This window comes from Oncorhynchus tshawytscha, linkage group LG13 (genome assembly GCF_018296145.1).
Source record: "Oncorhynchus tshawytscha isolate Ot180627B linkage group LG13, Otsh_v2.0, whole genome shotgun sequence".
Classification (NCBI taxonomy): Eukaryota; Metazoa; Chordata; class Actinopteri; order Salmoniformes; family Salmonidae; genus Oncorhynchus; species Oncorhynchus tshawytscha.
The window spans coordinates 23561268-23577619 of record NC_056441.1 but is presented as its reverse complement, the minus strand read 5'-3'; the positions used below and the strand labels follow the sequence as shown (position 1 = coordinate 23577619).

Genomic DNA, 16352 nt, shown 5'->3' with positions numbered 1-16352 from the left:
ACAGACTTTACCCCTACACATCAGTCATCTTTACTTTACACCAGACCACAGACTTTACCCCCTACAGATCAGTCATCTTTACTTTACACCAGACCACCAGATACAGTCATCTTTACTTTACACCAGACCACAGATCAGTCATCTTTACTTTACACCAGACCACAGACTTTACCCCTACAGATCAGTCATCTTTACTTTACACCAGACCAGACCACAGACTTTACCCCTACAGATCAGTCATCTTTACTTTACACCAGACCACAGACTTTACCCCTACAGATCAGTCATCTTTACTTTACACCAGACCACAGACTTTACCCCTACAGATCAGTCATCTTTACTTTACACCAGACCACAGACTTTACCCCTACAGATCAGTCATCTTTACTTTACACCAGACCACCAGACTTTACCCCTACAGATCAGTCATCTTTACTTTACACCAGACCACAGACTTTACCCCTACAGATCAGTCATCTTTACTTTACACCAGACCACAGACTTTACCCCTACAGATCAGTCATCTTTACTTTACACCAGACCACCAGACTTTACCCCTACAGATCAGTCATCTTTACTTTACACCAGACCACAGACTTTACCCCTACACATCAGTCATCTTTACTTTACACCAGACCACAGACTTTACCCCTACAGATCAGTCATCTTTACTTTACACCAGACCACCAGACTTTACCCCTACAGATCAGTCATCTTTACTTTACACCAGACCACCAGACTTTACCCCTACAGATCAGTCATCTTTACTCTACACCAGACCACAGACTTTACCCCTACAGATCAGTCATCTTTACTTTACACCAGACCACCAGACTTTACCCCTACAGATCAGTCATCTTTACTTTACACCAGACCACAGACTTTACCCCTACAGATCAGTCATCTTTACTCTACACCAGACCACCAGACTTTACCCCTACAGATCAGTCATCTTTACTTTACACCAGACCACCAGACCACAGACTTTACCCCTACAGATCAGTCATCTTTACTTTACACCAGACCACCAGACTTTACCCCTACAGATCAGTCATCTTTACTCTACACCAGACCACAGACTTTACCCCTACAGATCAGTCATCTTTACTTTACACCAGACCACCAGACTTTACCCCTACAGATCAGTCATCTTTACTTTACACCAGACCACAGACTTTACCCCTACAGATCAGTAATCTTTACTCTACACCAGACCACCAGACTTTAACCCTACAGATCAGTCATCTTTACATTACACCAGACCACCAGACTTTACCCCTACAGATCAGTCATCTTTACTTTACACCAGACCACAGACTTTACCCCTACAGATCAGTCATCTTTACTCTACACCAGACCACCATACTTTACCCCTACAGATCAGTCATCTTTACTTTACACCAGACCACAGACTTTACCCCTACAGATCAGTCATCTTTACTTTACACCAGACCACAGACTTTACCCCTACAGATCAGTCATCTTTACTTTACACCAGACCACTACAGATCAGACTTTACCCCTACAGATCAGTCATCTTTACTTTACACCAGACCACAGACTTTACCCCTACACATCAGTCATCTTTACTTTACACCAGACCACAGACTTTACCCCTACAGATCAGTCATCTTTACTTTACACCAGACCACCAGACTTTACCCCTACAGATCAGTCATCTTTACTTTACACCAGACCACCAGACTTTACCCCTACAGATCAGTCATCTTTACTTTACACCAGACCACAGACTTTACCCCTACAGATCAGTCATCTTTACTCTACACCAGACCACAGACTTTACCCCTACAGATCAGTCATCTTTACTTTACACCAGACCACAGACTTTTCCCCTACAGATCAGTCATCTTTACTTTACACCAGACCACCAGACTTTACCCCTACAGATCAGTCATCTTTACTTTACACCAGACCACCAGACTTTACCCCTACAGATCAGTCATCTTTACTTACACCAGACCACAGACTTTACCCCTACAGATCAGTCATCTTTACTTTACACCAGACCACCAGACTTTACCCCTACAGATCAGTCATCTTTACTTTACACCAGACCACAGACTTTACCCCTACAGATCAGTCATCTTTACTTTACACCAGACCACAGTCATCTTTACTTTACACCAGACCACAGATTTTACCCCTACAGATCAGTCATCTTTACTTTACACCAGACCACCAGACTTTACCCCTACAGATCAGTCATCTTTACTTTACACCAGACCACAGACTTTACCCCTACACATCAGTCATCTTTACTTTACACCAGACCACAGACTTTACCCCTACAGATCAGTCATCTTTACTTTACACCAGACCACAGACTTTACCCCTACACATCAGTCATCTTTACTTTACACCAGACCACAGACTTTACCCCTACACATCAGTCATCTTTACTTTACACCAGACCACAGACTTTACCCCTACAGATCAGTAATCTTTACTTTACACCAGACCACCAGACTTTACCCCTACAGATCAGTCATCTTTACTTTACACCAGACCACAGACTTTACCCCTACAGATCAGTCATCTTTACTTTACACCAGACCACCAGACTTTACTACACCCCTACAGATCAGTCATCTTTACTTTACACCAGACCTTTACAGACTTTACCCCACAGATCAGTCATCTTTACCAGACCACAGACTTTTACACCAGACCACCAGACTTTACCCCTACAGATCAGTCATCTTTACTTTACACCAGACAACCAGACTTTACCCCTACAGATCAGTCATCTTTACTCTACACCAGACCACAGACTTTACCCCTACAGATCAGTCATCTTTACTTTACACCAGACCACCAGATTTTACCCCTACCAATCAGTCATCTTTACTCTACACCAGACCACAGACTTTACCCCTACCAATCAGTCATCTTTACTTTACACCAGACCACAGACTTTACCCCTACAGATCAGTCATCTTTACACCAGACCACAGACTTTACCCCTACAGATCAGTCATCTTTACTTTACACCAGACCACCAGACTTTACCCCTACAGATCAGTCATCTTTACTTTACACCAGACCACAGACTTTACCCCTACCAGATCAGTCATCTTTACTTTACACCAGACCACAGACTTTTATCAGTCCCTACAGATCAGTCATCTTTACTTTACACCAGACCACCAGACTTTACCCCTACAGATCAGTCATCTTTACTTTACACCAGACCACAGACTTTACCCCTACAGATCAGTCATCTTTACTTTACACCAGACCACAGACTTTACCCCTACAGATCAGTCATCTTTATCTTTACTACACCAGACCACCAGACTTTACCCCTACAGATCAGTCATCTTTACATTACACCAGACCACCAGACTTTACCCCTACAGATCAGTCATCTTTACTTTACACCAGACCACCAGACTTTACCCCTACAGATCAGTCATCTTTACTTTACACCAGACCACAGACTTTACCCCTACAGATCAGTCATCTTTACTCTACACCAGACCACCATCTTTACTTTTACAGATCAGTCATCTTTTTTACACCAGTCACCACCAGACCACAGACTTTACCCCTACAGATCAGTCATCTTTACTTTACACCAGACCACCAGACTTTACCCCTACAGATCAGTCATCTTTACTTTACACCAGACCACAGACTTTACCCCTACAGATCAGTCATCTTTACTTTACACCAGACCACCAGACCCCTACAGATCAGTCATCTTTACTTTACACCAGACCACAGACTTTACCCCTACAGATCAGTCATCTTTACTTTACACCAGACCACCAGACTTTACCCCTACAGATCAGTCATCTTTACTTTACACCAGACCACAGACTTTACCCCTACAGATCAGTCATCTTTACTTTACACCAGACCACAGACTTTACCCCTACAGATCAGTCATCTTTACTTTACACCAGACCAGACCCAGACTTTACCCCTACAGATCAGTCATCTTTACTTTTTACACCAGACCACAGACTTTACCCCTACAGATCAGTCATCTTTACTTTACACCAGACCACAGACTTTACCCCTACAGATCAGTCATCTTTACTTTTACACCAGACCACAGACTTTACCCCTACAGATCAGTCATCTTTACTTTACACCAGACCACAGACTTTACCCCTACAGATCAGTCATCTTTACTTTACACCAGACCACAGACTTTACCCCTACAGATCAGTAATCTTTACTTTACACCAGACCACCAGACTTTACCCCTACAGATCAGTCATCTTTACTTTACACCAGACCACAGACTTTACCCCTACAGATCAGTCATCTTTACTTTACACCAGACCACCAGACTTTACCCCTACACATCAGTCATCTTTACTTTACACCAGACCACAGACTTTACCCCTACAGATCAGTCATCTTTACTTTACACCAGACCACCAGACTTTACCCCTACAGATCAGTCATCTTTACTTTACACCAGACCACCAGACTTTACCCCTACAGATCAGTCATCTTTACTTTACACCAGACCACCAGACTTTACCCCTACAGATCAGTCATCTTTACTCTACACCAGACCACAGACTTTACCCCTACAGATCAGTCATCTTTACTTTACACCAGACCACAGATCAGATTTTACCCCAGACTTTACCCCCAGATCAGTCATCTTTACTCTACACCAGACCACAGACTTTACCCCTACCAATCAGTCTCTTTACTTTACACCAGACCACAGACTTTACCCCTACAGATCAGTCATCTTTACTTTACACCAGACCACAGACTTTACCCCTACAGATCAGTCATCTTTACTTTACAGACCAGACCACCAGACTTTACCCCTACCAGATCAGTCATCTTTACTTCTACAGACCCAGACCACAGACTTTACCCTTTACCCCTACAGATCAGTCATCTTTACTCTACACCAGACCACAGACTTTACCCCTACAGATCAGTCATCTTTACTCTACACCAGACCACAGACTTTTCCCCTACAGATCAGTCATCTTTACTTTACACCAGACCACAGGCTTTACCCCTACGGATCAGTCATCTTTACTCTACACCAGACCACCAGACTTTACCCCTACAGATCAGTAATCTTTACTCTACACCAGACCACCAGACTTTAACCCTACAGATCAGTCATCTTTACATTACACCAGACCACCAGACTTTACCCCTACAGATCAGTCATCTTTACTTTACACCAGACCACCAGACTTTACCCCTACAGATCAGTCATCTTTACTTTACACCAGACCACAGACTTTACCCCTACAGATCAGTCATCTTTACTTTACACCAGACCACCAGACTTTACCCCTACAGATCAGTCATCTTTACTTTACACCAGACCACCAGACCACAGACTTTACCCCTACAGATCAGTCATCTTTACTTTACACCAGACCACCAGACTTTACCCCTACAGATCAGTCATCTTTATCTTTACTTACACCAGACCACCAGACTTTACCCCTACAGATCAGTCATCTTTACTTTACACCAGACCACCAGACTTTACCCCTACAGATCAGTCATCTTTACTTTACACCAGACCACCAGACTTTACCCCTACAGATCAGTCATCTTTACTTTACACCAGACCACCAGACTTTACCCCTACAGATCAGTCATCTTTACTTTACCCCACCAGACCACCAGACTTTACCCCTACAGATCAGTCATCTTTACTCTACACCAGACCACCAGACTTTACCCCTACAGATCAGTCATCTTTACTTTACACCAGACCACCAGACATTACCCCTACAGATCAGTCATCTTTACATTACACCAGACCACCAGACTTTACCCCTACAGATCAGTCATCTTTCCTTTACACCATTCATGTCTTAAGAACATCCAAACAGGATATAATATTGATCAACGTACTCATATTGTTGGCATCGCTGTACTGTATGTTCTGAATACAGAAAATTGCCTGTCGTTATTGTTCATACATCAAAATGTATTAAAGAAGGGTTTGATGGGTAAGATCATTCCGGCCTAACCTTGGTTTAATGTTATGACTGTTATGTTATTGGTTGTGTAGAACAATACACGGTTGATGTCACTATTTCCTGTGTCAAGACTGTCTAACCATCTGAGTAATGTTGTTCTCTCATCCTCCTCCAGGAATAGATCTATCTATAGACACCAACCTATGGCTCCTTTCTACACCACTATAGATTCCATTACAGATGTAGGACCTTCGTTTCAGCCAGTTTGCTACAGCAGCAAAATAATCCTGCAGCAACAGGAAATGTGTATTATTATGTGGATATTCTTTTAGGAGTTGCTAAAAAAAATGTCTGAAGGGAAAATCAAGTCTGAAATTTCAATGTGGAAATTACAAACTTCCGAAGCTTTATTAAACCTCAAATACACTACAAGTTTTACATTTCCTTCATTGCAGGAAAGTTCACCTGGAACAGGGTGATCAAATTAAGATCCTAGATCGGTGCATGATTCCTATTCATTACAGGTCATCCCCTCTCTTTGTAGGGCTATCTATGTTTGTCCTTGAGTATGCTGTGTCTTGTTCTTCCCCTCAGGACTAAATCTCAGAAGAGACGGTTTGAAGAGGAACTGGAAGAGAGGATGATCAGAACCATCGACGGCATCAACTCCCAGAAGTTAGTACGACTACACACCTGCTTTATTACTAGAACAGTGACAGCCATGTTGTTGTTATGCATCATCAAGTGTGGTAGGTGCTTCACATTGGTGGTAGATGAGGTGAATTCTCCACCTTATTAACTAAAGCTCTTTGAGACCTAGTGAAAAGCCTGTTGTATAATCCATTCATTATCATTTGTATGAAGCACTTAGTTCAGTACCTTTTATGTGACAAGTGGATTTACGTTCAATTTAATTCAATTCAGGAGTGCAGATACTTAAAGAGCAACATAAAATAACAGAGGAAACAATAGTTATTAAAAACATGACATGTAAATGGAGGAAAAAAACGTCCCAATTGCATCGAAATGATGGTTGGAAGGGAGGAAATTGTGAGGTGTCTTGTTTAATATCACTGATGAATTGCTGGTGTCTGTGTGAACCGCTGTCTGAGTGTCTCTGTGTTCTCTTCTCTGTAGGCAGTGGCTGAAGTCTGAGGACATCCAGAGGATCTCACTCTTCTTTCACAACAAGACTCTGGAGAAGGAGGTGCTGTAGGACAACACAGCACTGCAGTTCAGTCAAATGCAATTGAAAAATGAAAATGTCATATTTTGCCAGTGGCCCACTGCTGCCCCCAGACAAAAATGCAGTGACTCCATAAAAAAAAAGATGATTGCTGCGAAAGTTAGAATGTGTTAGATAGTAAGAATGTGTTAGAGAGTTAGAATGTGTTAGAGAGTTAGAATGTGTTAGAGAGTTAGAGTTAGAATGTGTTAGAGAGTTAAAATGTGTTAGAGAGTTAGAATGTGTTAGAGAGTTAGAATGTGTTAGAGAGTTAGAATGTGTTAGAGAGTTAGAATGTGTTAGAGAGTTAGAATGTGTTAGAGAGTTAGAATGTGTTAGAGAGTTAGAATGTGTTAGATAGTAAGAATGTGTTAGAGAGTTAGAATGTGTTAGAGAGTTAGAGTTAGAATGTGTTAGAGAGTTAAAATGTGTTAGAGAGTTAGAATGTGTTAGAGAGTTAGAATGTGTTAGAGAGTTAGAATGTGTTAGAGAGTTAGAATATGTTAGAGAGTTAGAATGTGTTAGAGAGTTAGAATATGTTAGAGAGTTAGAATGTGTTGAAGAGTTAGAATGTGTTAGATAGTTAGAATGGGAAGTTACAGTAAAGAATTGTTCCTTTTGACCACCAGCTGTTGACCATGTGTGTGTTGATGTCCCCAGTATCGAGCCACCACTCTGCCAGCCTTTAAATACTACGTCACCTGTGCCTGTCTCATCTTCTGCTGCATCTTCATAGTGCAGATACTGGTCCTGCCCAAGTAAGTCTGGACCCTACATAGTACACTACATAGTATGGATACAGTACTTGTCCTGTGCATCTGTACTCTTCACAGTGCCTTTCATAGTACTCTTCATGGTACCCACCAGTTCAATGCTACTTAGCATACAATCTGAAAAGTATGGTCTCATAGTGGGAATAGTAGATGTGCTAAAAGCCATTAAAGTCAGTGTTCTTTTCTTTATAAAAACCCAGAACTTTGCAATTACAGTGTCAAGAGACGAAATACATCTTTGATCGATTGAGTCTCACATCAATAAGGTCCCCAACTGCTGCTGCAAATGATACGCCTTAAGATACAGCAATTAAGAGTGAGAAAGAAAGAAAGATAGAGAAGAAAGAAAGAAAGAAAGAAAGAAAGAAAGAACAAAAAGGAAAGAAAACACAGATGAAAAGATATGAATAACGTCTGATGGTTAGAATGTTAATCAAAAGGTCTGGGTCTGAGATGTCGATGATGATGATGAAGATCTCTTTGATGATGACAAAGATAATGATGATGATGAATTCTCGTTATGAAAGGAAAAAAGGTCCAATGCACTGCGTCATCATTTAGTTAATTGTGTGTGTGTTTACAGGAGCCAGGAGGGGTAGAGCCATAGACAGAGACACTCTAGCATCTGAAAGCATCATTGATTTTCTCATTCAGACTAACGTCTCTTCCATTTAGACATGACATCATCATTTTATGACACGCCTAAATCAGCCGTCTACTTGGATAACTTCTGTTAGAAAATATAAACTGTATTCAGGAAATATAGGCCTGCCCTACTGCATAATAGGGGGAAGTATGTAGTACTTAGTGGAAGTGGGTCGCAGTTCACTGGTTCCAATTCAAATACATTATCGTTTTACTGCTCTCTATAGTACCCATCTGGAGGTAGTTAACACATTGTGTGTGTGTGTGTGTGTGTGTGTGTGTGCGTGTGTGTTACAGAACAGCAGTGTTGGGGATCTCCTTCGGCATGGCTTTCCTCCTTTTAGCTCTGATCTTGGTCATATGTTTCTCTAGCCACATCTTGGTAAGTTACACACACACACGCATGCAAACACACACACACACACACACACACACACACACACACACACACACACACAATTTATCAGAGTACCCACATCATCTACTCCTTTCTCTTCATACCTCTTCTCTCTCTCTCGCTCTCTCTCCGTCTCTCTTGTACTCTCTTACCCTGTCTCTCTCTCTCTTTCTGTCTGTCAATCTCTCTCTTTCTCTTGCTCTCTCTTCACTGTCTCTCTTTGTTCTCTCTCTCTCTCTCTGAAATCAACAAAGCATGAGAAGACTTTGCCTTTGTTTTGGTTTGTTTGTTTGTCAATTAGGGTGTGCAGGGTGAATACGTGGTCTGTCTATGATAATTTGTTAAAAAGCCAATTTGACATTTGCTCAGTACATTGTTTTCACTGAGGAAATGTACGAGTCTGCTGTTAATGATAATGCAGTGGATTTTCCCAAGGTTGCTGTTGACGCATATTAGTTATTGGGGTCAAATTTGTCCTCACTATTGTCGATTGGGGTGATCAGTCCTTGTTTCCAAATATTGGGGAAGTTGCAAGAGCTAAGGATGATGTTAAAGCGTTTTAGTATAGCCAATTGTCTGTATATTTTATCATTTCATTGAGGATACCATCAACACCACAGGCCTTTTTGGGTTGGAGGGTTTGTATTTTGTCCTGTAGTTCATTCAATGTAATTGGAGAATCCAGTGGGTTCTGGTAGTTTTTAATAGTTGATTCTAAGATTTGTATTTAATCATGTATATGTTTTTGCTGTTTGTTTTTTGTTATAGAGCCAAAAGGATTGGAGAAGTGGTTTACCCATACATCTCAATTTTGTATAGATAATTATTTGTGTTGTTGTTTGTTTAGAGTTTTCCAATTTTCCCAGAAGTGGTTGGAGTCTATGGATTCTTCAATTACATTGAGCTGATTTCTGATGTGCTGTTCTTTCTTTTTCCATAGTGTATTTTATATTGTTTTAGTGATTCACCATGGTGAATCTCTATCTCTCTTGCACTCTCTCTCGCTCTCTCTCTCTCGCTCTCTCTCTCTCAATGGGTCAGGCTGAATGAACGAGGTTGTCAGTGATGACCTTGGGTTTACTGTTGAAACCGAAAATCCTGTCTATTGTATGCAAGTGTGGAACACACTGAGAGAGAGAGAGAAGTGGGAGGGGGGAGAGAAGAGAGATGGATGAAGAGGGGGAGAGAGAGGAAGAATGAGCTGGGGAAGAGCGAGGGAAGAATAGAGAGGAATAGAGCGAGAGTCACTTTAGACTTTCTGTCTTCATTTAATGAGCCATCTTCATTTGATTAAAAACACCATAGTAACCTCCTCGCACCCAGAGAGAAAGAGACAGGAAGATAGAGAAGGGAGAGAGAGAGAGACAAACTATGGAGAAGGCTTACAGTGTATATTTGATTAAAGCTGCATGGTATTGCAGTCACACCGTATCATTCATTTATCAGCATATGGATTCTCAGATTGCAACAGCTTTGTCTGTCACACCAGCACTGGAGAACAGAGTGTGTGTGTGTGTGTGTGTGTGTGTGTGTGTGTGTGTGTGTGTGTGTGTGTGTGTGTGTGTGTGTGTGTGTGTGTGTGTGTGTGTGTGTGTGTGTGTGTGTGTGTGTGTGTGTGTGTGTGTGTGTGTGTGTGTGTGCGTGCGTGTGTTTGTGTGCGCGTGTGTGTGTGTGTGTGTGTGTGTGTGTGTGTGTGTGTGTGTGTGTGTGTGTGTGTGTGTGTGTGTGTGCGTGTGCGTGTGTGCGTGCGTGTGTGTGTGTGTGTGTGTGTGTGTGCGTGCGTGCGTGTGTTTGTGTGCGCGTGTGTGTGTGTGTGTGCGTGCATGCGTGTTTGCTTCAAAGACAGGCTGTATTCAGCCTGGAACATGGGGTTTTAAACGACAAGACACACACACACACACACTCCTGCATTAGCTGTGTCCTTACAGCAGCAGGGTGAGATGAGATGAAAATAAGAAAGACTGGAAAGTAAACAAATAACAAAGAACCCATAAACACTTTTCTCATCCTCTCTGAAGGCTTTAACCTGAGACCAGACAGTGGAGGAGAGATGAAGCCTGAAAGACTGTAGTCTGGGACTCATTATTTGGTGAAACACATTATTATACAACAACAGGCTGTCTGGCCCTGGTCCCTGCATGGTGTTCTGCCTTGAGATTTGTCCTTAAACCATTTGTGATGTCTCAGAGTGTCTCTGTATACTCTATCTGAGCCAACCCAAATCCTGTGATTGGTAGTAAACACAGTATAGACAGAAAGACAGAACAAAAGACAGATGGGAGGACATGGGATAGTATAGTGCTCAAGACTGCAAACAAACCAAACTGTTTTCAATATTTGAATTGCAAATTCTTATGATTAACAGTGACATGCTTACTTACACTCCCTTCCCAACAATGCAGAGAGAAATAACATGGGTTACCAGTACCGAGTCCATGTGCAGGAGTATGAAGTAACTGAGGTAGACATGTAACTAGGAATAAAGTGACAGATACTAATCAGTGTATGTGATGAGTCAAAGTTAGTGCAAAAAGGGTCAATGCAGATAGTCACAGAGTTAATTATTCACCAGTCTTATAGCTTGGGGGTAGAAGCTGTTCAGGGTCCTGTTGGTTCCAGACAGTACCACTTGCCCTGCGTTAGCAGAGAGAACAGTCTGTAACTTAGGTGGCTGGAGACTTTGGCAATTTTTAGGGCCTTCCTCTGACACCGCCTTGTATAGAAATCCTGGATGGCATGAAGCTTGACCCAGTGATGTACTGGGCCGTACACACTACCTTCTGTATCGCCTTGCGGTCGGATGCCAAGCAGTTTCCATACCAAGTGGTGATGCAGCCAGTCAAGATGCTCTCAACGGTGCAGCTGTAGAGCTTTTGGAGGATCTGAGGGCCCATGACAAATCTTTTCAGCCTCCTGATTGGGAAGAGGCATTGTCGTGCCCTCTTTTGAAATGTTCTTATTTCACCTTGATTTAACCAGGTAGGCCAGTTGAGAACACCTTTATTTAACCAGGTAGGCCAGTTGAGAACACCTTTATTTAACCAGGTAGGCCAGTTGAGAACTTTATTTAACCAGTTCTCATTTACTAGGTAGGCCTGAGAACACCTTTATTTAACCAGGTAGGCCTGGCCAAGATAAAGCAAAGCAGTTTGACAAAAACAACAACACAGAGTTACACATGGGATAAACAAACATACAATCAATAACACAATAGAAAAATCTGTATACAGTGTGTGTAAATGAAGGAGGTAAGGCAATAAATAGGCCATAGTGGAAAAGTAATGACAATTTAGCAATTAACACTGGAGTGATAGATGTGCAGATGAGGATGTGCAAGTAGAAATACTGGTGTGCAAAAGAGCAGAAAAACACAACAAATATGGGATGAGGTAGGTAGTTGGTAGGATGGGCTATTTACAGATGGGCTGTGTACAGCTGCAGCGAACGGTAAACTGCTCTGACAGCTGATGCTTTAAGTTAGTGAGGGAGATATGTCTCCAACTTCAGTGATTTTTGCAATTCATTCCCGTCATTGGCAGCAGAGAACTGGAGGAAAGGCGGCCAAAAGAGGTGTTGGCTTTGGGGATGACCAGTGAAATATACCTGCTGGAGCACGTGCTACAGGTGGGTGTTGCTATGGTGACCAGTGAGTTGAGATAAGGCGGGGCTTTACCTAGCAAAGACTTATAGATGATCTGGAGCCAGTGGGTTTGGTGATGAATATGTAGCGAGGACCAGCCAACAGGTCACAGTGGTGGGTAGTATATGGGACTTTGGTGACAAAACGGATGGCACTGTGATAGACTGCATCCAATTTGCTGAGTAGAGTGTTGAAGGCTATTTTGTAATTGACATTGCCGAAGTCAAGGATCGGTAGGATAGTCAGTTTTACGAGGGTATGTTTGGCAGCATGAGTGAAGGATGCTTTGTTGCGAATAGGAAGCCGATTCTAGATTTCATTTTTGATTGGAGGTGCTTAATTATGTGTCTGGAATGAGAGTTTACAGTCTAGCCAGACACCTAGGTATTTATAGTTGTCCACATATTCTAAGTCAGAACCGTCCAGAGTAGTGATGCTAGTCGGGCGGGTGCAGGCAGCGATCGGTTGGAGAGCATGCATTTAGTTTTTCTAGCATTTAAGAGCAGTTGGAGGCAACGGAAGGAGTGTTGTATGGCATTGAAGCTCTTCTGAAAGTTTGTTAACACAGTCTCCAAAGAAGGGGCCAGATGTATACAGAAAGGTGTCGTCTGCGTAGAGGTGGATCAGGGAATCACCCGCAGCAAGAGTGACATCATTGATATATACAGAGAAAAGAGTTGACTCTTCACGACTGTGTTGATGTGTTTGGACCATGATAGATCCTTAGAGATGTGGACACAGATGAACTTGATGATCAGCTCCTTTGTCTTGCTGACGTTGTCCTGGCACCACACTGCCAGGTCTCTCTGACCTCCTCCCTATAGGCTGTCTCGTCGTCATTGGTGATCAGGCCTACCACCTTTCTGTCATCAGCAGCATATCACCCTGCATCCCAATCCTGGCTTTCCTCTGAAGCTAAGCTGGGTTGGTCCTTGTCGGTCCCTGGATGGGATACCAGATGCTGCTGGAAGTGGTGTTGGAGGGCCAGTAGGAGGAACTCCTTCCTCTCTTCAAAAAAAATAAATGTCCCAGGCCAGTGATTGGGACATTGCCCTGCGTAAGGTGCTGTCTTTCGGATGGGACGTTAAACGGGTGTCCTGACTCTTTGTGGACACTAAAGATCCCATGGCACTTATCGTAAGAGTAGGGGTGTTAACCGTGGTGTCCTGGCTACATTCCCAATCTGGCCCTCATACCATCATGGCAACCTAGTCATCCCCAGCTTCCAATTGGCTCATTCATCCCCTCCCGCTCCCCTGTAACTATTCCCCAGGTTGTTGCTGAAAATGAGAATGTGTCCTCAGTCAACTTACCTGGTAAAATAAGGGGGTAAAAATGTATGATGGTGTTGGAGTTGTGGGTGAATAGGGAGTACAGGAGGGTACTAAGCACTCACCCCTGAGGGGTCCCTGGGTTTGAGGGTCAGCATGACAGGTGTGCTGTTGCCTACCCTTACCACCTGGGGGGGGGCAGTCAGGAAGTCCAGGATCCAGTTGCAGAGGAAAGTGTTCAGTTACAGGGTCCTTAGCTTTGTGATGAGCTTGGAGGGCACTATGGTGTTTAACACTGAGCTGTAGTCAATGAACAGCATTCTCACATAGGTGTTCCTCTTGTCCAGGTAGGAGAGGGCAGTGTGGAGTGCAATAGAGATTGCATCATCTGTGGATATGTTGGGGCGGTATTCAAATTGGAGTGGATCCAGGGTGTCTGAGATGATGGTGTTGATGTGAGCCATGACCAGCATTTCAAGCACTTCTTGGCTACAGATGTGAGTGCTATGAGGCGATAGTCATTTATACAGGTTATTGTAGCGTTTTTGGGCACAGGGACTATGGTGGTCTGCTTGAGCATGTAGGTACTACAGACTTGGCCAGGGAGAGGTTGAAAATGTCAGTGAAAACACTTGCCAGCTGTAATTTGTCTGGCCCTGTGGTCTTGTGAATGTTAACCTGTTTAACCTTTTACTGCATAGGCTAAATCAGGGACACACAGAGTGATTATTAGTAGTCTTAAACAAATCTACTTTGAAACAAAAGTACTTTATTTCCCTACCTCAAAAGGAAGACACCTGTACCATGTCTGATATACAGTCGAAATGCATAACATTTTGAGGTTGCATTCCAATATTACACTTTATGTTCATCACATAAGACTGAAATATAACAAAAGTGTTTGACATAGAAACACGGGATTTTCATCATTTTAAAAATATGAACATTCCACGCATGAGGCCAAAAAGAGCGCACTTTTGGTAATTGACTGCAGGAAAGGGCTACAGGTCGTACAACGGGCTACAGAGAACGTAATCAGCTTCAATGATAGTTTGTAAGCCCTGCCACATTCTCAGAACCGGCATAGTAGTAGTAGTTTCATTGAAGGGTAGCGGGATTTCTTAGAAGCATCCAGATAAGTGTCCTTGAAAGGGGCAGCTCTAGCCTTTAGCTCAGGCCAAGATGTTGCCTGTAATCCATGGCTTCTGGTTCGGATATGTACATACCGTCACTATGGGGACGACATCATCAATGCACTTATTAATGAAGCTGGTGACTGATGTGGTAAACTTCTCAATGTCATCGGACGAATCCCGGAACACATTCCAGTCTGTGCTAGCAAAACAGTCCTGTAGCTCAGCATCCACTTCATCGTACCATCTCCGTATTCAGCGCGTCACTGGTGCTGTTTGAGTTTTTGCTTGTAAGCAAGAATCATGAGGATAGAGTTAAAGGCAATTTATGCTTGATCCAAAAATGTGGTCAGAGGCTCCGTATTGAGGGTGTGACGCAGCGCCGTGTGTCTCAAAAATGTGGTCAGAGGCTCCGTATTGAGGGTGTGATGCAGCGCCGTGTGTCTCAAAATTGTGGTCAGAGGCTCCGTATTGAGGGTGTGACGCAGCGCCGTGTGTCTCAAAAATGTTGTGACAATGCGGAATGCTCCGTATAGCTCTGCATTGACATGTTTGGTTGACGGTTGGTGGTGTTGGACCTCACTTCCTTGACAACTTCCTTCACAACAGGTCTGCTCTGCTACGCGAAGCACAAGAAGTATGAATGCCCTGACTTTTGCAGAAGTCATATTGTAGTAAAGGCTGTGTGGCCACTGCAGACATCGGATTGACCATGTAGAGCATTTTATGGTCATATTTGCCAAACGGAGGGCCAGGGAGAGCTTTGTATGTGGAATAAAGATGATCTAGAGTTTTTTGCCTTTAGTTGCACAGGTGACATGCTGGTAGAAATGAGGTAAAACAGATTTCTGTTTTCCTGCATTAATATCACCGACCACTAGGAGCGCTGCCTCTGGATAAGTATTTTCTTGTTTGCTTATTCCCTATACAGCTCATTGAGTGTGGTCTTATTGACAGCACCAGTTTGTGGTGGTAAATAGATATAGATGAAAACTATTTTGGTCAATTGTATGGTTTACAGCTTATCATAAGCTATTCTAACTCCGGCGAGCAGAACCTCCCACCTTGAGCTTACCCGACGCTGCCGTCCTGTCGTGCTGATGCATATTATCCATGTCCTTATTCAGCCACAACTCCGAGAAACATAGGATATTACAGTTCTTCACGTCCCGTTGATAGGATTTATGTAATTGTAAAGTAGAAATCTTCATCCAAATCGAGATTAGTGGTCACTGTTCTGATGTCCAGAAGCTCTTTTCGGTCATAGGAAACGATGGCAGAAACATTATGTACAATTAAGATCAGCCAACAAAAAAGCCC

The 16352-nt window shown here is 42.9% G+C and overlaps 1 protein-coding gene across 1 annotated transcript in view; it reads left to right on the top strand.

Moving 5' to 3' along the window:
* Positions 1-16352, top strand: part of LOC112265839 (adenylate cyclase type 2-like) — a 97602-nt gene that overhangs the window by 42965 nt on the left and 38285 nt on the right. The window contains 4 exon segments of the mRNA XM_042295439.1: positions 6543-6623; positions 7086-7155; positions 7834-7931; positions 8889-8973. Coding sequence (XP_042151373.1) covers positions 6543-6623; positions 7086-7155; positions 7834-7931; positions 8889-8973 — 334 coding nt within the window.